General features: G+C 41.0%; 1 protein-coding gene and 1 pseudogene across 2 annotated transcripts; one reads left to right on the forward strand and one right to left on the reverse strand.

Moving 5' to 3' along the window:
- Window positions 1–9,374: 9,374 nt before the first annotated feature.
- Window positions 9,375–9,490, reverse strand: LOC118611856 (annotated as a pseudogene).
- Window positions 9,491–12,427: 2,937 nt separating this feature from the next.
- PSMD8 (proteasome 26S subunit, non-ATPase 8) lies at window positions 12,428–18,610 on the forward strand. 2 transcript variants are annotated; one of them, XM_016165276.2, is made up of 7 exons: window positions 12,428–12,833; window positions 13,822–13,894; window positions 14,020–14,122; window positions 15,385–15,550; window positions 16,319–16,419; window positions 17,572–17,683; window positions 18,375–18,610. In XM_016165276.2, the coding sequence occupies exons 1-7, from the start codon at window positions 12,480–12,482 to the stop codon at window positions 18,510–18,512; spliced, it is 1,047 nt and encodes a 348-aa protein (XP_016020762.1). In that variant the 5' UTR covers window positions 12,428–12,479; the 3' UTR covers window positions 18,513–18,610. The 2 variants fall into 2 exon arrangements, with proteins under 2 accessions (XP_016020762.1, XP_036087506.1); XM_036231613.1 differs by having other exon boundaries at window positions 12,478–12,833; window positions 15,283–15,550.
- The last annotated feature ends 1,082 nt before the right edge of the window (window positions 18,611–19,692 follow it).

A 19,692-nucleotide genomic window follows, 5' to 3' on the forward strand; every position in this document is an offset into this window, starting at 1 on the left:
ATCCCTTTTCTTAGATTATTAAATAAACTTCATGGTGTTCTATCAGGAAAATACTACTATTATTTCCATTTCAGAGATGATGAAACAGGCTCAAGTATGCAAACATGTATAATTACATAAATAGGTGTCCGAAAAAGCTTTTTCTAAAATTAAACATTTATTCTTTATATAAATCCTAAGTCAAATAGAAATATGAGAAAACTCTGAACATGATTATCAAGTTTAGTGATTATCAAAGAAAGATGGGATATGACAAATGGTAATTAAAGCCAAAATCATTTTTATTAAAATTGGGAACAAAACAAGAATGACTCACCACTATTTCCAGCATCGTGTTTGGAGATTTTAGCTAATGCAATAAGTCAAGAAAAAGAACAACTCTAAGCATTGGAAAAGAAAAGACAAAAATGATCTTTATATGGAGCAGAAATGTGGTGTACCTAAATGATCCACGTGACTCTTGCAAGAAAAGAAACTTAAATGAATTAATATAGTTTGAAAGATTTCTGTATATAGAACAACCGTACAAATTCCATAGCTTTTCTGGTACTATGAAAAAAAATAGAATTTGTCCTAGGAATAAATTTATCTGGAGAAAAATCGGACTTAAGTGAAGAAAAGTATAAAATCTTGCCGAAAGACAGTAAAGCTTGACATAAACAAGTGATTTAGAAGACGCGTGTCCCTAGATTTGGAGGCACATGTACATTCTATGATGTTTCTAAAAATAGCACATGTACATAAGAGTCTTTTCTCACTACAGAGGGAAATTTTGGACTCAATTTTGGCTAGCAGCCATTTTCGCACAATATCAAAGAGTAATCAGCTGTACATGACAGGAAAACCTGACAAAATCTGATAATAGTAACCAGAGCTGGTAACGTCCATGTGTGCACGGTCTGTTGGCTAAGGATGTTCCCACAAAGGTGGAGAAATTCTGTACACTGGCACCAGGATTCCATCAAATCACATTATGAGCCAGATAAACACATCACAAGCCTGCATTAGCCAAGTTAAGATTTGTTTTAACTATCACCATAGCCATTTCTGGGCAAGATGGAGTAACAGGGACTAGATATAGATACTTCATACCTGAAACAATTAACAAAAAAAAAAAGACAAAATGCATGAACCATGGCTTTAAAGACACTGAATGTCATGCAATGAAGGCCAGTGATCCTTGAGAGATGGGAAATAAATAAGGTGAGTCCTATAGTTGTCTTAACTTACTGCCTCAAGTGAGTGTCCAGGTTGAGGTGCAGTAGGGTGGAACTTAGAACACGCTGAGTTGAAGATATGGAGATAGAAGTCTGGAAAGACCAAGATAATTAGAGATATACGACAGAGTACTGAAGAGAAGAGAACCACGTAGAGAGAACTGCAGAGTTCTGCAGAGTACTGATCAGTGATTGGAGCGTGTATATGAGGAAACTACATGAGGCTGAGGGGAAAAAAAAAACACCCAAAAGGATTAGCGAGAACAGTGACAGGCACTCATATGAGGCTGGTACCTATTCTCACCAGCCGGACTGTTAAACTTCATAATTTATGGAGTATTGGGTGGAATACTTAGGAAGTTCTTGTCAGTGGTAAGAAATAGCTTGGACTCAATATGGCTCTGGACCCACCTAACATCACATGAGCAAGATCTGAAGCATCAGACTGTTCGCAATGAATTTAACTGCACCTCAGGATAAACCTAAAAAATATTTATAGGAACACAAAAAATATCCAGCCCCCAACAAGGTATAAGTCGCAATGTCTGTCATCCAAACAAAAAGTCAGGAAAACAAAACCCGTGATTAGGAGAATAACCAATTGAAACTTACCTGAAACTAACACACATATTAGAATTGGCAGAGAAGAACATTAACAAAATGTAGAAAGAGGATAAGTAGCAGCAGCAACCTGGGAGAAAAGAGTACAGGTCTAGTTCAAAAGCTCACTGGTGTTATTAAGGGCATGATGCATCTGGAGGCCTTGTCTGCATTATAAGCAGGAAGAACAAAGGCTAAAAGAAGGCCTGATAGTCCAATAGGTTTCCTTTAAAAAGTTTCCCAGAAGTGTCACCCAGGACTTCCACTTTTATATTATGGGTCAGAACTAGTCACATGGCTACCTCTTGCTACAAGGGAGAATTGAAAGGTGAATAGTTTAGCTTCCCAGCTTTCATGGTAGTGGAAGGCAAGGACAAAGGAAAAGGTTTTGGGGAAGCTAATTCACAGTGTCTGCCACGATAGGGGAAACAACTGTTTAAAATGTGACTAAAAAGTCAAGAAGTAAATAAATGGCTGACGGTAGCCAAGAAAATTACTTAAAAGAGTAAAGAAAGACTTACTTCACATGTTATAAAACAACCATTATGCCACTATAATTAAGAACATGATGTTGATAGGTATATAGACCAACACAATAGAATTAAGAATCCAGAAATAAACCCATACATGTGCAGTCAATTGATTTTCAACAACAGTGCTAAGACCATTTAATGGGGAAAGAATAGTCTCTTCAACAAACAGTTCTGGGACAAATAGACATCCACATGCAAAAGAGTGAAGTTGGAAGGATGTCATACAAAATGACAAAGTAGAAAGCTGTAGTGTTTAGCGTCTCTGCTGAATCAACCATTGAGATGAAAAGAGTGATTGAAATCAATCGTTTTGGAATTCTGGAACCAGATGAGACATTCATAACGACCATGAAGGTGCTTGATGAACAGAGAGGCTGCTGATCTTTCATAAGTGAATGGCATTCATGAACCAGCTCCCATCCCCTCTTTGTCATCTGTGCCATAACAGTGGGGATCACAGCCCACATTCTCGAAATGTCTGACGGGTGCCATGGCAGGCAGTGAGATGTTGTTCTTGAAAAATGTGTGTTTTGATTGATCTAGGGGTGCCCTGAGGGACCAACACAGACTTGCCTTGGTTCTGGCTTCTCAGAAACAGCATTAATGGGAAGATTTAAAGAGATAAGACCTTCCCACTTCCTATTTGAATCTGGACATATAGAAATAAGGAAACAAAAATTTCAGTGACCATACATATCAAGGAAAACACACTTACCAAAAATAGTTCGGAAAAGTTGCATTCTGATGGCTCCGGCCCTCAAAAAGCAAAAATCAGCAATCTCCAAGAAGTGGGCAAATCAGACTTATAGAATTGTTACATTATATACTCAGAATGTCCAATTAATGACAAAAAAAATCCCTACAAAATATATGAAGAAACAGGAATGTATGGACCATTATGCAAGAAAAAAATTTTGATACATACTATTCCTGAGGAAGCTCAGACATTGGAATTGCTAGTCGAAGATGTAAAATCAACTATCTTACATATTCTCAATAAGATAAAGGAAACCATGGACAAAGAACTAAAGAAAATCAGGAAAATGAAGTATGAAAACAATGAGAAATCAATAAACAGGTAGAAATTATAAAAAGGAGCCAAACAAAAATTCTAGAGCTGAGAAGTACAATAATTGAAATAAAAAATTTGCCGAAGGATCAATAGCAGATTAGACCGGGGTGAAGAAAAATTATTCAGTCTGAGGGGCAGCCAAACAACAAGAACAACAACAAAAACAAACAAACAAATAAACAAAAACAAAACAAAACAAGAAAACAGAGCCTGAGGAATCTGTGAGACACCATCAAGCATACCAACATAGGCATCATAGGATTTCCAGAAGGAGAAGAAAGAGAAAGGGGCAGAAGCAATAATAATGACCCAAAACTTCCCAAATATAATAGAAGGCATCAATCTATACAATCAAGAGATTCAATTAACTCCAAGCAGGATAAATTCCAAGAGATCCATGCTGAGACATATTATAGTCAAATTGTCAAAATCTAAAAACCAAAAAAGGATTTTAAAACTGGCAATAAAGAAGTGACTCATTGTGTATGAGATAACCACATAAGATTAACAACTGATTTCTCCTCAGAAATCATGGAGACCAGAAAGAAGTGAGATAAAATTTTAGTTACGAAAGAAAAAAATCTGTTAACCAGAGTTTTTACATCCAGCAAGGAAATGAAAAAGGATTCTACATTCAATCAAGAATGAAAGAGAAGTTAAGACATCTCTAGATAAACAAAAGCTGAGGAGTTCATTACCAATACACTTGAAATGCTAAAGGGAGTTCTTCAGGCTGAAAAGAAGACGTTAGGCAGTAAATTTAAACCATAATAAGAAATAAAGAACACTGGTAAAAGTAATTCCATTTGTAAATACAAAAGCCAGTATTACTGGTTTGTAAGTCTTTTTCCTACATTATTTCAATGGCAGTTGCATAAAACAATAATTATAAATTTATGTTAATGAAAACACAATATTTAAGGATACTGAGACAATAAGAATATAAAGGGGGAGGGGTGGAACTGTATAGGAGCAGAGCGTATACTATTGAAACTAATTGGATATTCAAAGTAAGTTTAGGATGTTAATTGTAATCCCCAAGGTAACCACTAAGAAAATAACTAGAAAATATACAGAAATATAATAAAGGAATGAAAATGGTACACTACAAATAATCAACTAGATTTATTTAAAAAGTTGTAATGGAAGAATTGAGGAACAAAAAAAACATAAAACATACAGAAAACAAAAAATTAAATGGCGGGAGTAAATCCTTCCTTAGTAATTACTTGAAATGTAAATGGATTCAAGTGTTCTTTTAAAAGGCAGAGTTTTTTTTAAAACCCATGATTTGTCTCTTTTATATGTTATCCACAAGAGACTCACTTTATAGACCCAAAGAGGTTACAAGTAAAAGAATGGTAAAATATATTCAATAAAAACAGCAACCAAAAAATGAGCTGGGGTAGCTATATTATTATCAGACAAAATAGGCTTTAAGTCAAAAAAAGATATGAGACAAAGAAGGACATTACATATTGATAAAAGGTTCAGTACAACAAGATGATATAACAATTTTACACACACACACACACACACACACACACACCTAAAAACAGGGCCCCACAATATATAAAGCAAAAATTGACAGAATTGAAATGAGAAATAGACCGTTCTAAATAGTAGTTGAAGACTTCAATATCTCACTTTCTATAATGGATAGAACAACCAGATAGTAGACCAGTAAGAAAATAGAGTACCTGAGCAACAGTCAAAACCCATTAGATCTACAGACATATAAAGAATACTCTACTCAACACATGTGCACATGGAACATTCTCCAGGATAGATGGTATGTTAGGCCTCAAGACATGTCTTAATAAAATTAACAATACTGAAATTATACAAAGTATCTTTTATTATTACAATTGAATGAAACTAGAAATTAACAGAAGGAAAACTGGAAAATTCAAAAATATGTGGAAATTAAACAATACGCTCTTAAAGGACCAATGAGTCAAAAAAATCACAAGGGGAAACTAGAAAAGACTTTGAAAAAAATGAAAACATAATCACAACATACCAAAATTTATGGGATGCAGCAAAAGAGGGAATTTATACATATAAACACCTACATTAAAAGAGAAGAAAGAGAAGAAAGTCACTAACCTAACTGTACACCTTCAGGAACTAGAAAATGAAGAGCAAACTACATCCAAAACTAACAGGAGGAGGAAATAATAAAAACTAAAGTGGAGATAAATGAAATAAAGAATATAAAAACGGAAATAAATGAAAACAAAAGTTAGTTTTTTGAAAAGATCAACACAATTGAGAAACCTTTAGTTAGACTGTGAATAAAAAACAGAACACTCAATGAAAGTGGGGCTGTTATTATCTATTTTACAGAAATAAAAGGGATTAGAAGAGAATGCTATGAATGATTGTATACCAATGAATGGGCTAAGCTACATGAAATGGAAAAATTCTTAGAAACATACAAACTACAAAAACTGACTCACGAAGGAATAGAAAATATGTGTGTATGTACAATGAGTAAGGAGATTGAATCTGTAACGAGAAATGTTTCAATGAAGAAAAGCCTAGCACCAGAAGACTTTACTGGTGAATTCCACCAAACTTTTTTTTTTTTTTTTTTGAATAGGACGGACACTACACTTTCTTTATTCTGGCTGGGGTTACAAGAACAAAGCGACAGGCCGGTGACACAGTCTCTGTCTCTAGGTGTGCAGTTCCTGGTGCAGCTCAGCATGGATTTTGGCTCATACCACAACTGTGCACACGTCCTAGGAGTATGCGCACAGCAAACAAAGATATGTGAGAAGTGCAGGGAAAGCAAAGGATGAGACCAGCAGGCTTTTTCCTCTTCCAAGAGCTTCGACCACACCTGTCTGGTCAAATGTTTGCCCGTCTGCAGCTTCTACAGGCTGCACATGAAGTGCTCCACACTGGCCTGGTCATGCTTCTACTTCTAAGGATGAAGTATCACCAATTCTCATCAAACACTTCCAAAAAATTGAAGAGGCAAGATACATGCCCTAACTTATTCTTCCCTTATTCCAAAGCCAGACAAAAACATTGCAAAAAAGAAAATTAAAGACCAATATCCTTTATGAATATAAATGCAAGAATCCTCAACTAAACACAGCCAAACCAAGTTTAGCAGCACATTAAAAGGGTTATACACTATGACCAAGTGGAATGAGTAGTTTGACATACGAAAATCAATCAATGTAATATAACATACTGATAGAATGAAGGGAAAAAAAGATTATCTCAATTGATTCAGAAAAGGTTTTAACAAAATCCCAAACCCTTTTATAATAATAATAAAAAATGCTCAGTAAACTAGGAGTAGAAGGGAATTTCTTAACACAATAAAGGAAATATATAAAAATCTCATAGCTAACATCATACTCGGTGGTGAAAGACTGAAACACTTCCCAAGATCAAGAACCATCAAGGATGTCCGCTTCTACTTAGCATAGCACTAAAATTCTAGCTAGAGCAATTAGGTGAGGAAAAGAAAACAAAGGCATCCAAATTAAAAAGGAAGGAGTAAAGTTATCTGTTTGTGGATGACATGCTCTTATACATAGAACACACACACACACACACACACACACACACACGCACACAAACCATTACAGCTAATAAATGAATTCAGTGAAATTGGAGTATGCAAAATCAACACACAAAAATTGGTTGTATCTCTATACACTAGCAATAAAAAAAATTTTGAAAAAGAAATTAAAAAATAATTTTATTTACAGAAACATCCAAAAATAAAATATTTAAAAATAAATTTATTCTAGGAGGTGAAAAAGTCTTTATATTTATAAAAACTTGTATACTGAAAACTACAAAACATTGCTGAAAGAAATTAAAGAAGACTTAAATAAATAGAAAGACATCCTACGTTCATGAATTGGAAGACTTAATATTGCAAAATGATAATACTGTCTGTATTACTTTGCTAGGGCTGCCATAAAAAAATACCAGAGATTGGGTAGCTTAAACTACAGAAATTATTTTCTCACAATTCTGGAAGCTAGAAGTTCAAGATCAAAGTATTGGCAGGTTTGATTTCTAAGGCCTCTCTCCTCGGCTTGCTGATGACAGCTCTCTTTCTGTGTCCTCGTGTAGTATTTCCTTCATGTGTTTGCACCACTACTGTCTTTTGTGTGTGTCCAAATTTCCTCTTCTAAAGATTATTGTCATATTGGATTAGGGCCCACCCTAATGAACCTCATTTTATTTTAATAACCTCTTTAAAAGCCCTGTCTTCAAATACTGTTACATTGTAAGGTACTCGGGGTTAGAGCTTCAACATATACATTTTGGGGGAACAACATTCACCTTATAACATGACCCAAAATGATATACAAATTCAATGCAATCTTTATCATGGTCCCAGTGGCAATTTTACAGAAATAGAAAAACCCATCCTAAGACTCAGAATAGTCAAAACTATTTTGATACAGAAGAACAAAGTTGGAAAATACCTCCAATACCTCCGAATTTCCAACATTTAAAACCACAGTAATCAGAACAGTGTGGTACTGGCATAAAGACAGACATATAGACCAACGTAATAGAAAAATAGAGCTTAGAAAGTTCTCATATAGTTAATTGATTTTTGACCAGGGTGTTAAGACCATCCAGTGAGGAAAAGACAGTCTTTTCAACTAATAGTTGTGGGAAAACCAGATATCTACATACAAAAGAATGAAATTGAACCCTTCTGTTAAACCATATACAAAAATTAACTCAACTGAATGAGATTCCTAAATTTAAGAGCTTCAATTATAAAACATATCAGAAATTTTTCACCTTTGATTTGGCAATGATTTCTTAAGTATGATACCAAAAGTACAGGCAACAAAAGACAAACGAATAAATTGTACTTCATCAAAACTAAAAACTAGTAACGCAAAGGATATGATAAGAGAATGAGAAGACAACCCATAAAACAAGAGAAAATATTTATAAATCATGTATCTGAGAAAGACTAATATCTAGAATATAAAGAACTACTACAGCTCAACAACAAAAAACCATCAACCACCACAATTAAAAAATGATCAAAGGACTTGAATAGACCTTTTTCCAGAGAGAATATATAAATGACCCATAAGCACATGAAAAGATGTTTAACATCATTCGTTATCAGAAAAATGCAAATCAAAGCCACAGTAAGATATCACTTCACACCCATTAGGATTTAAAAAACAACAGATACAAGTGTTAGTGAGGATGTAGAGAAATTGGAATCGTCATACATTACTGGTAGGAATATAAAATGGTTCAGTTGCTGTGGAAAACAGTTTATTGGTGCCTCAAAAAGTTAAATATAGAATAACCATCTCATCCAATAGTTCCACTCCCAGGTACATCACCCAAACGAATTGAAAATTTGTCCAGGGTGTTATGACAAATACATGTACATACACGTTCATATCAGCACTATTTACAAGGCCAAAAGTACATCAATGGATTAATGAATTAACAAATTGTGATGTATCTATATAACAGAATATTAATCAGCCATAAAAAGGAATGAAGTACTGATACATGCTGCAATGTCTATGAACCTCAAAAACATTGCAATACGTGAAAGAAGCCAGACACATAAGGCCACAAATTTTATAATTCCATTATGTGAAATCCCCAGAATAGGTAAATACGATAGTCCCCTCACATCTTGGGGGATACATTCCAAGACTTCCAGGGGATGCCTGAAACTGTGGATAGCACTAAACCCTACATATACTATGTTTTTTCCTACTATGTTTTTATTCATTTATCTATGATAAAGTTTACCTTATAATTAGGCACATTAAGAGATTTTTAAAAATAACTAAAATAAAACAATTACCGCAATATACTGTAATAAAAGTTATGTGAATGTGGTCTCTCTCTTAAAATATCTTTTGAATTGTTTACTTCTGGAATTTTCCATTTACTATTTTTTAAAATTATTATTATTTATGCCTATAGCACCTGGTCTTCCAAGGTGGTTTCCCATCTAAGTATTAACCAGATCCAACCCTGCTTAGCTTCTGAGATCAGACATCAGGCTTGTTCAGGGTGGCATGGCCATAGACCATTGACCTTGGGTCCACTGGGGAGTGAACCCAGGACCTTCTGCATGTAGAACAGACCTGCTAACCGCTACACTATGGAACCACATCCTCCATTTACTATTTTTGGACTGAGGTTGCTGTGGGTAACTGAAACCCCAGAAAGCCAAACTGAGGATAAGGGGAAACTACTGGACACAAAGACAGAATGCAAGTTGGTGGTTACCAGAGGCAAGGAAAAGAAGAGAATGGGAAGGAACTGCTTAAGGGACATGGGGTTTCCTTTTGTGGTGATAAAAATGTGTTGCAGTAGATAGAACTGGTATTTGCACAACATTGTGAATGTACTAAATGCCACTGAATTGTACAGTTTGCAATTGTCAGTTTTATGTTATGTGAATTCACCTCGATGACAATAACCATATTCATCCAGTATGATATTTACTAAGAATATATATATAGAACAGTAGCAGAATATAATAGGTGACTTTAAAATATGTCTTATTACAAAAGAGATTTAATATAAGACACAAATATCTTTCATTTAGATGTGAAAGTGATGGTTTATTTAATAAATGGTTCTGCAAAGTTGTCTATGAGGGTGGAATTAACTTGGACCCTTACTTTACATCATTACAAGATTAATAAAAAGTACATGTGGAAAACCTAAATATTTTACAAAAAAAATTTGGAAAATATTTGTTTTACCTTGGCATGGAGAGAACTTCCTAAGTGTAGAAGTCACAAATGGAAAGTTACATAAATTTGACTATATAAAAATTAATTAAAATTTTGCACTGCAAAAGACAAATAAAAAATTTTATATATATTCAGAAAATAAACAATAGATCAAAGATAATAGTTGCAACAATATGAGAAAAGTTTTATCTCTAATATGCATAAGAATCTAAAGTTTACAGAATAATACAACAACCCCAAGGAAAACTTCAGAGAAGAGGAAATTCAAGCTTTCAATAAACACAGGAAAGGATATTCAACTTCACTAGTATGGAAATGCAAATTAAAACAAAAACAAATGAACAACTAGTGCTTGTCTTCTATGAGGCTAGCAAACTAAAGAAAAAAAACAACGAAAATCTAGTGCTTGTCCTCTGTGCAAACTAAGGCAACACAACAACAACGACGACAACAACAAAACATACACACACAATAAAAAATTTTAAAAAGAAAAAGAAAAAAAAGCAACCCAGTGCTTATCCCCTATGAAACTGGCAAAAAGAAACTAAAACTCCAGTAGCAGTGATGCTGCCAGCACTGTCATTCCTGATTGAACTGTGGACTACTACAACTTTAGAAAGCAATCTGATGACATCTACTAAAATGAAAAAAGATACATTTCTTGACTCAGTAATCTTTCTTCCTAGGACCTGTCTCTTAGAAATAAAACAACTGTATTCAAGAAGGTACATTTAAGGATCTTTATTTTAGCATTGTTAGCAGTAGCAAACAAACAAAAATAACCCAAATATCAACATGAAAACATTAAATGAATTTGGTATACTTATACTGTAGAATGCAGGGTTGTTTTTTTTTTTTTATTAGGAATACATCTATTCATCTCTAGAGTTTGCTTTACTATATTGCTAAAAAGCATATTGCATTTTAGAAAATATGTATTGTATTGATGCAGGATAGGACAAATTCCCCTGAGTGGGGTGGGGTGAGGTGAAGGACTCAAGTCCTGCACTGAGAAAGAGGAGGGCTCTTGGTAGAGTATAAGAAAGAATTCAAACACACACCAAAGTTAGAGTCAAAATAAAAGTTTATTAGGGAAGGGGTAACACTCCATTAACATAGCATGGTCTCTCAGAGGCAGAGAGTGAGAGAGCCTAAGAGAGACTCAGAGGGACAGAGACAATGAAGAGGGATGAAAACAGTGAGAGAGACAGAGTAAAGGCACTGAGAGGGACCCTGAGTGTTCAGGGAATTCAGTTTACACATCATTCTTTAGTTTCTGTGTTACAGTTTAAAGACTTTGTTTGCCCATTTTCCTTTGACGATATGGGCATACAGTGAGAAAGGATAAGAGTATGTAGTGAGAAAGGGTAAGAATATGTAATATGAAAGGCCATTTGGCAATTCCCCGCTTTGATCCATAGGTTCCTTGTGGTTTTAGCCATAGGGAATGAATGATTTTATTTTGCTTAGGGAACCATTTAAAGACTCTGTTTTCCCTTAATGATGTCGGGAAATGAATTGTTAGCAATCTCCCATCAGAAATCATGCTTTGTTCTGCAGGTTTTATCCTGGTTGCAGGGCTGATTAACATATCGCAGTCTCTGAATATAGCTTGATTGAACATTTTAGTTCTCTTGCCTCCTCCCTACATTAGTATCAGTTTTGTTTACAAACTTTTTAAAAAGACACAACTTATTTTACATATCCACTCATTCACCCATTCAACAAATATTTATTGACGTGCTGGGAATACAGCCTTAAAGAAAATCTACAAATATCATGCAGTTGAGATTCTAAATGACGAAGACAGAGTTGAGTTTGAGAAAAAAGGAAGATGTTGAATAGCCAGGCGTGTTATCAATAGAGGAATCAGGAGTAGGGGGGAAAATGGGAATCTTCCACATATATGCGGCAATTAAAGCCACAAGACTGGGTGGTTTTTGTAAAGTTTGCGTGTGTTTCTACAAACTTGAGGGAGAATATGGAAGGACGAGAGATTGGAGAAAAGACCTAGGTTCAAATCTAAACTTTTAGTCTCTTGTAAGGTTACCTAGTCTCTCAAAGACTGTTTATAAAACAGAATAACACAGCTGTCCAAATGGCTCCATCACTGCCGCCTCTTGGCTTTGAAATGCTGTCATGATGTTGGAATCTTCAAAACAGAAATATAACATGCAGAGTTCAGGCTGAATCCAGGGTAACCATATTGATTACGGGAAAGGGGAAAGCGTTGCGGCCGCAGCCATTTTCAGTTAGGGCTAGAGGCGACTTCCGGTGACCATCTTAAGAGACAGCGGGCGGAGCTCCGGCTAACATGTTCATTAAGGGCCGGGCTCCCAGAACACCGCCTCGACAGCCACCGAGCGCACAGCGCGGTGGGCGGAGGCGGGTAGTCGTAGCCACGCCCCCGGCTTTGGGCTCCACCTCCAGGCCCCACTTCCGCCGGGGGAGCGGCTGTAGGCATAGGTCTGACCGGCGGTTTGCCGCATCACGGAAGATGGCGGCTGCGGCGATAAATGGGGCCGTGGGCTCCTCGACCTCGGGGCCTTCGGCGGCCTCGGGCGCGATTCTGCAGGCCGCGGCCGGCATGTACGAGCAACTCAAGGGCGAGTGGAACCGTAAAAGCCCAAATCTTAGCAAGTGCGGGGAAGAACTGGGTCGTCTCAAGGTAGGGGCGGACTCGGGACGCTACGACGGGTCTAGACCTAGCCGAGATCGCGGTGCCATCGGGACCAAGGCGAGCTGGAGGATCCAGTAGGGTGAAGAGTTCGGAACAGCCAAAGTTGGGGCTTGGAGTGGTGAAGGAAGTGAGAGGGACCTGGAACGGACCAAACGTGGCCCCATGGTGCAGGGTGGCGGGGTGATGGAGAGAATGACTCTGGCATGACTGAGCAGGAGGTCCAGATTGTGATGCTTGGAGGCCTAGCTGGCTGTAGTAGCAGGATGAAGGTGTCGGAATTTTTCCGATGATGGGTTCTGGACGAGACCGAGTGAGGAATGACTACTGGACACGGTGATGAAAGGAGGAGAATGAGATGAAGGGGCGTGTGGTCAAGACCAGACCAAGTTAGGATCTGAGAGGTTTGGGTTTTAGGGTCGCATCTGTGGGAAGTGAGGGGCCAGCCAAGTGTGAGGGCTGTCCTAAATCTAGGAAGAAATCTCATAGTAGGGGACCAGAATGGGGTTCAGGGTGCTTCAGACCAACTGTTTGGGGAAGAGTACAGATACTGTGGGCTGGACCATGGCCTGAGGTTAGCGCTCCTCTCTCCCTGGTGTCGATTTGGGGTGGGTGGGTAGTTGGGCCCAACCTAAAGAAGTATGTATGGGAAAGGTCTGCCAAGAACTGAAGGGGCTAGTGTCCCCCTTCTCTCTTGATTCCATTGGGCCAGACACATGGTGCATCTACTGTTTACTCAGTGGGGCTATCAATAATTGTAATATGAGGTGATCTTGAATAATTACAGTGTGCCCAGGCCCTGTTCTCAGTGTTTTGTGAGGACTGACTCTTTTAATACTCATAACAACCTTATGAGTCAGGGATGAGGATGAGCTACATTTTCTAGGTTGGAAAACCAAGGCCTAGAAAAAGTAAGTAATCATTACCTGAAGTCCCATCTTCTTTCCTTTCTTCCTTCTTTCCCTGTCTTCTTCATCAGCTGGTTCTGTTGGAGCTCAATTTCCTGCCAACCACAGGGACCAAACTGACCAAACAGCAACTCATTCTGGCCCGTGAGTGTCACTGGAATTGGTGGGGGGTGATGGGCTGGGAGTTGTGGTAGGAATGGGAGCAGTGGTGGTCAGGAGGCAAGGCAGGTTCTCAGGAGGTGACTGAGAACCTGCCCTGTTACTCACAGGTGACATACTGGAGATTGGGGCCCAGTGGAGTATCCTACGCAAGGACATCCCTTCCTTCGAGCGCTACATGGCTCAGCTCAAATGCTACTACTTCGATTACAAGTGAGGATGGGCTCCGCTCAGATTGGGGTTGGGGGGTTACATGGTGACTCTTTGGCCCCTGGTGCTCCAGCTGCTTGGGTCATCTTCCATTACCTGGGAAATCTCCCTTTGCTTAGCTCCGTCCCCAGAGGCTGCAAGGTTGGGGGGTTGGCCAGAAAGTCCTGAGGCTGGGATTGTACCATCCAGTCTCTGTTATCCTCCAGTCTGTCTCCCCTTCCATATTCCCTCACTACATTTCTACTCCTCAGTGTAGCCACCACCACTTTTCACCTGTTCTGGCCCCAGCCTTGTCCTTTTGGCTTATTACCCCCATGGCAGCCAGAATCTTTGTGACACTGAAATTTGACCATGTTGATGCCCTGCTTGGATCTTGTCATGGCTCTCCATACCTCTCAGGTTCCAGGCCAAGCTCTTTCCTGTGGCCTCCAATGCTGTATCAACCCTGATCCCTCTGCTTGGGTGCCCACCCATCTTACCCCTGACCCCTCTGTGCCTCCCCATCCTACCGTTGACCCCTGTGTGCCTCCCCCATCACACCCCTGACCCCTCTGCCTGTGCTTTCCCCATCCCAAGCCTATCTCTCCCGCTGGACTGTGAGCTGCCTAAAGGTAGAGGGGTCTTGGTCACTGCTGTGTTCTAGCACTGCCAGCAGGTATCAGGCTTAGGGTAGGGACTCATTGGGCATGTGTTGAATATAAAGCTGGATGGTTTTATAACTCAGTGGTGCTTACATGAATTAATGATTAAGAATTTGACATCAGAAGTCAGACCAGAATTTGAAACTAATTTTGCCACTTTGATTATGTGGTCTTGGGCAAATGACTTTATCTCCTTAAGCTTGTTTCCCCCTTAAAGCTTAAAGTAAGGGTGATGATTCTTAATATCATAATCATAGCTAACACTTATACAGTATTTATTTGGGCCAGGTACTGTTGTAATCACTTTATCTAGGTAAGTCATTTGATTCCCTTAACCCTTATTCATTTAACCTACCTCTGATATGGCTACTGGGATGATACTCATTTTACAGTCGGGGAAACTGAGACTGAGTTACTTTACTGAAGTTAGGTCATTTGCTTGGGGGTTTATGACTTGTGACTTCTTGCCTTTCTGGGCATCAGCTTCATCTGAAAACCCTGGACTCAATATCTCTCTCCAAGGAGACAGCCCAGGACAGTCATCAGGGTCCCTGGAGCCTGGAGTGGGGGGCTCGGTAGGTACCTAAGCCTTCGTTACCTTGGTTCCCCTGCCGTGGTCCACAGGGAGCAGCTCCCCGAGTCGGCGTACATGCACCAGCTCTTGGGCCTCAATCTCCTCTTCCTGCTGTCTCAGAACCGGGTGGCTGAGTTCCACACAGAGTTAGAGCGGCTGCCGGCCAAGGACATCCAGACCAATGTATACATCAAGCATCCTGTGTCTCTTGAGCAAGTGAGGCTGGGGAAGGGGGAAGAGAGGGCCTGGCTAAAGGGGCTGGCATAGGGACAGAAATTAGGGAGGGTTTCCTGGAGGAATGAGCAGGGTTCACTCATCTTTCAACCCACAGATTCATTTGCTTAGTCTTCCAACAAATATTGAGCCCTAGATGTGTGCTATTGTGGTTGGTTTTCAGACTGTACAGTGACTAAAACAGATACAATTCCAGATCTTATGGATATGACATTCAGGTGAGGAAACTGACAAGAAATGGTCTGTCAGATATTAAGTGCTATGGAGAAAAATAGGAAGGAGGATGGAGAGTCAGGGCAGGCCTTGCTTTGAAAAGGTGACATTTGAGAAAGACTTGAGAAGGGTGAAGAACCCAACCATGTGGACATCTGAGGAGTCAGTGATCCAGGCAGAGGAAGCAGCCAGTCCCAGGGTCCCAAGGCAGAAACATGCCTGGCATAGATTACATACCAGCCCAGGGCAGGCTTGGAGAGAAAGAGAAAGGGAGAGAGGAGTGAGAGAGGAGAGAGAGAGGAGAGAGGGGAGAGAGAGAGAGAGCAAGCGAGAGCGAGCGAGCGAGAGCAAGCGAAATTAAGTAAGTAAACCAGGGAGGACTTCCTGGAAGAGCAGGTGCCCAGGCTGCATGGGGACTGGGTGTTCTGGCAATGAGGAGATTATGGAGGCACCAGGAGTATGGTGAAGCCTCAGTGGATAGATCCCTGTGCTGCTGTTTCTTTATCCTCTCATCTTTTCCACTCCTGACCTCTGCAGTACTTGATGGAGGGCAGCTACAACAAGGTGTTCCTGGCCAAAGGCAACATCCCTGCTGAGAGCTATACCTTCTTCATTGACATCTTGCTTGACACTATCAGGTGTGTGGGGGCCAGACCCTGTGGGGTTCGGAAAGAGCTCGGAATCTGGAGTCAGGTAGCCCTTAGTTGAATCCCATTCTGGCCATTTGTGAACTGGGGGGCTGAGCACATCATTTCTCCTTGTCTATGAACTGGAACCAGTCATGAGATTGGCAAATAGCCCTCATCTTGCTGTGGTCTGTTTACACATGTGCCCATACGTGTCAGACCGAGAGGGTGGACTAGGCGCCCAGACAGTGCTCAGCAGACAGAGACCATGGTGCTTTAGAAGTGTTCCAGCCCACGTGTCATGCGCCCTCACCTCAGGTCTCCTAGACCGTGGAGCCCTCATTTCTCCTTCAGAAAGGGGCTGTCAAGTTCTGGTAGCCTCACAGAGGTTGCTGTCTGCACAGCTGACATCATATGAGCAGGTCAACACGACATTTATTCCCCTTTGAGGTAAAAGGGTATCCACGTTGGTGTCCGCTTGGTGGCAGTGTCAGACTGAGATGGGTTTCCATTCCGTGAGTGGCTGAGCCAAGCCCAGAGAGGTGGTGGGAGCAAGGAGAGCAGTTCGGCTAGTTTAGATTATTTTTAATTATGAGATATACTGGCTATCCAAAATGAACAAGGAATAAAAAATGAGCACCCACATACCTACTACCTGGCCTATGATAAAATGCCTCAGATGCAGAGGTACCTTCCCTGTCATTGTTTTTTCCCCAGAGCTAACTCTGCCCATTTCAGTGACTCAGTGCCTTGCTGTTTTTCTACTTCACTGTTTATCATGATGCCTCTTAGCAGGAGTGCAAGGAACCCCCTCAGATCAAATCTAGAAATGGGTGCAGAACCCTTGTTGGGGGTTGTTATGTGATGAGACCACCTCACAAGAATCCTAGGCTGGCTTTCAGACAGCCTGAAGCCCTCGTGTTTGGGAGTGGGATTCAGAGTTTGGGCCCGGAAGCTGGTGAGACCTGGCTGTGGACCCTACTGTGGCTTTGCAACTCAGGTCAAGCTCTTTCTCTTTCTGAGCCTCCATTGGTTAAATAGGACAGGGAACAAACTCCAGTAGTCAGTGCTGAACTGAAGGATCAGAGCTCATGCATGTCAGGCCAGTGAGGACAGGGCCTGGAGCTCTGTCTGCTCAGTAACAAGAATCTCATCTTCCCCCAGGGATGAGATTGCTGGGTGCATCGAGAAGGCTTATGAGAAAATCCTCTTCACTGAGGCCACCCGGATTCTCTTCTTCAACACACCCAAAAAGATGACGGACTACGCCAAGAAGGTGGCTGGGGTGCAGGTTGTAGGGATAAGGGGTACACGCACTAATCGCAGTGAGGATGGTCTGGAGGGACACTGGGGCAAGACTGCCCAGGTTTAAATCCAGTTGTGTGACCTCAGGCAAGTTGCTGAACTTCTCTGTGCTTCAGTTTCTGTATCTATAGAATGGGGCTTGAATTCAACATGTGGGATGAGCTTATGCATGTCAGGCCAGTGGCTCTGGGTGGAGGTGGGTACTTGGCACATGCTGGCTGTTGTCCTTAGAATTCCTTGGAGGCTGCAGTTTTCTCTACAAGACTTTGCTTCATTTGGTCTGGGGTATTTGTGTAGGAGTAGTGCCCCTAGAGATGCTGGTGCATGGGGTGCTATGACCCTGGCAAAACTGAACTTGAGCAGCGGTGATGGCTGATATTTAGTGATAATTTACTCTGGACCAGATACTATTGTCAGCACTACACAGGTATTGATTGACTGAATCCTCACAGCAGATCTAGAGCATGTGACGAGAGTCCTAGTCTCAAACATGGAGAAACTGAGGCACAGAGAGGTGAAGTTACTTGCCTAGAGTTGTTCGGGTGGAGTAGGATTGATGAGGAAGTCGAGCCAGGGCCCACATGGGTAACTACTGGCTCTGTGGGGTGGGGAGGGTGCTCGTGTGATCACCCCACCCATCTCTCATCCCTCCCTTTCTGCAGCGAGGGTGGGTCTTGGGCCTCAACAACTACTACAGCTTTGCCAGCCAACAGCAGAAGCCAGAAGATACCACCATCCCCTCCACGGAGCTGGCCAAACAGGTCATCGAGTATGCCCGGCAGCTGGAGATGATCGTCTGAGCCCAGCAGGCACTGGGGTGGGGCAGGGCTTGCATTATTGAAAGCATTCATAGTGTTGGGTTTCTTCCAATAAAGCTGGATGGACATTCTCTCTCCTAGGCCCTTGTCTTCCCGGGTGGAATGGTGGGGAGGCAAGTCCTTATCTTTGAAGAACTTGGAAGTTCGAGGGCCCTTAGGGGCAGCCTGTATCCAGTGGCCTATGCTCAAAGTATCAAACACATGCATCTGGGTAGAGGGACTGTTGTACCCAGCTGTGGACACACAAGAGGGCCAGGCCAAGACACCAAAGGTTTTAGCAAAGGGGATGAAATGTCCCAATTTTTGAAAGTTTGCAATGCATTAAACCCTTTCTTAAAATGACATGCAAAATGAACCCGTTTGTGGTCTACCAGTTTGAGACCTCTGTGGGATGAAAGGCATGGGCAGGCCCTGGCATGGACTTGCTCTGGTTCCCAGCCTTCTTGAGCCAGTGCAGTGACTTATGACCTCCCACACCCAGTCTGTGTTTCTTGCCTTGAAATTCTCGTGAAGGTGTTTAAGGCAGAGTCCAATCTGGCTGAGCCATTTTTGGGATTTTCAGCAGTCTCCCAGAGTCAGTTTCCCCAGCCATGAAATGGGAATGGTCACTCCTGCTTTCCAGAGTGATTTGTGTTAAACTCTTGAGCTTGGTGCCAGATCAGCTCAGAAATGGGGCTAATGGTATTGAGTGGAATGAGACCATCTAACCCCTAGGGCCAATCAGTTTGGATACTGGATGAATGGAACATCCATTACTGCTGCTCTACAGTCTCCTTACTGTTTCTAGGATGTGCTTGCATGGAGACCTCTGCCTTGCCCCCCGCCCCTTTCCCCTTCCCCCCCTTCAACTCTTGGCAGGTGACTTGATAGGCAGCTAGGCATCTGGATGGTTATTTTATTGTCAAGGAGAGGAAGGCAGAGGCCATTGAGCAGACTGCACTCAGTTGGAATGGGTAGTCTGCAAGTCGTAGTGCTCCAGCCCCACGACCAGGGAGCCGGCCAGCTTGATGGTGGCGACCCAGGGTGGCTCACTCAGGTGGTTTGTGGGCGTGCTCAGCCTAGGGGGAAGGTGGAGTCAGCAGAGCCTGGCTATGTGACCAGGCCCTTATCCCTTTTAGGCTCTACTTGCCCCAGCTGTATAAGAGGCCATGTCTGAATATCC

The sequence above is a fragment of the Rousettus aegyptiacus genome, unplaced genomic scaffold, assembly GCF_014176215.1.
Source record: "Rousettus aegyptiacus isolate mRouAeg1 unplaced genomic scaffold, mRouAeg1.p scaffold_m13_p_14, whole genome shotgun sequence".
In the NCBI taxonomy this organism is placed as follows: Eukaryota; Metazoa; Chordata; class Mammalia; order Chiroptera; family Pteropodidae; genus Rousettus; species Rousettus aegyptiacus.

What these genes read in the sequence shown, in the direction of transcription:
- PSMD8 (XM_036231613.1), top strand. Translation starts at nt 12,480, where the DNA reads ATGTTCATTAAGGGCCGGGCTCCCAGAACACCGCCTCGACAGCCACCG. An exon ending in ATCTTGCTTGACACTATCAG is followed by an intron (nt 16,420 to 17,571) that starts GTGTGTGGGGGC and finishes ATCTTCCCCCAG; the next exon opens with GGATGAGATTGCTGGGTGCA. An exon ending in TGACGGACTACGCCAAGAAG is followed by an intron (nt 17,684 to 18,374) that starts GTGGCTGGGGTG and finishes CCCTTTCTGCAG; the next exon opens with CGAGGGTGGGTCTTGGGCCT.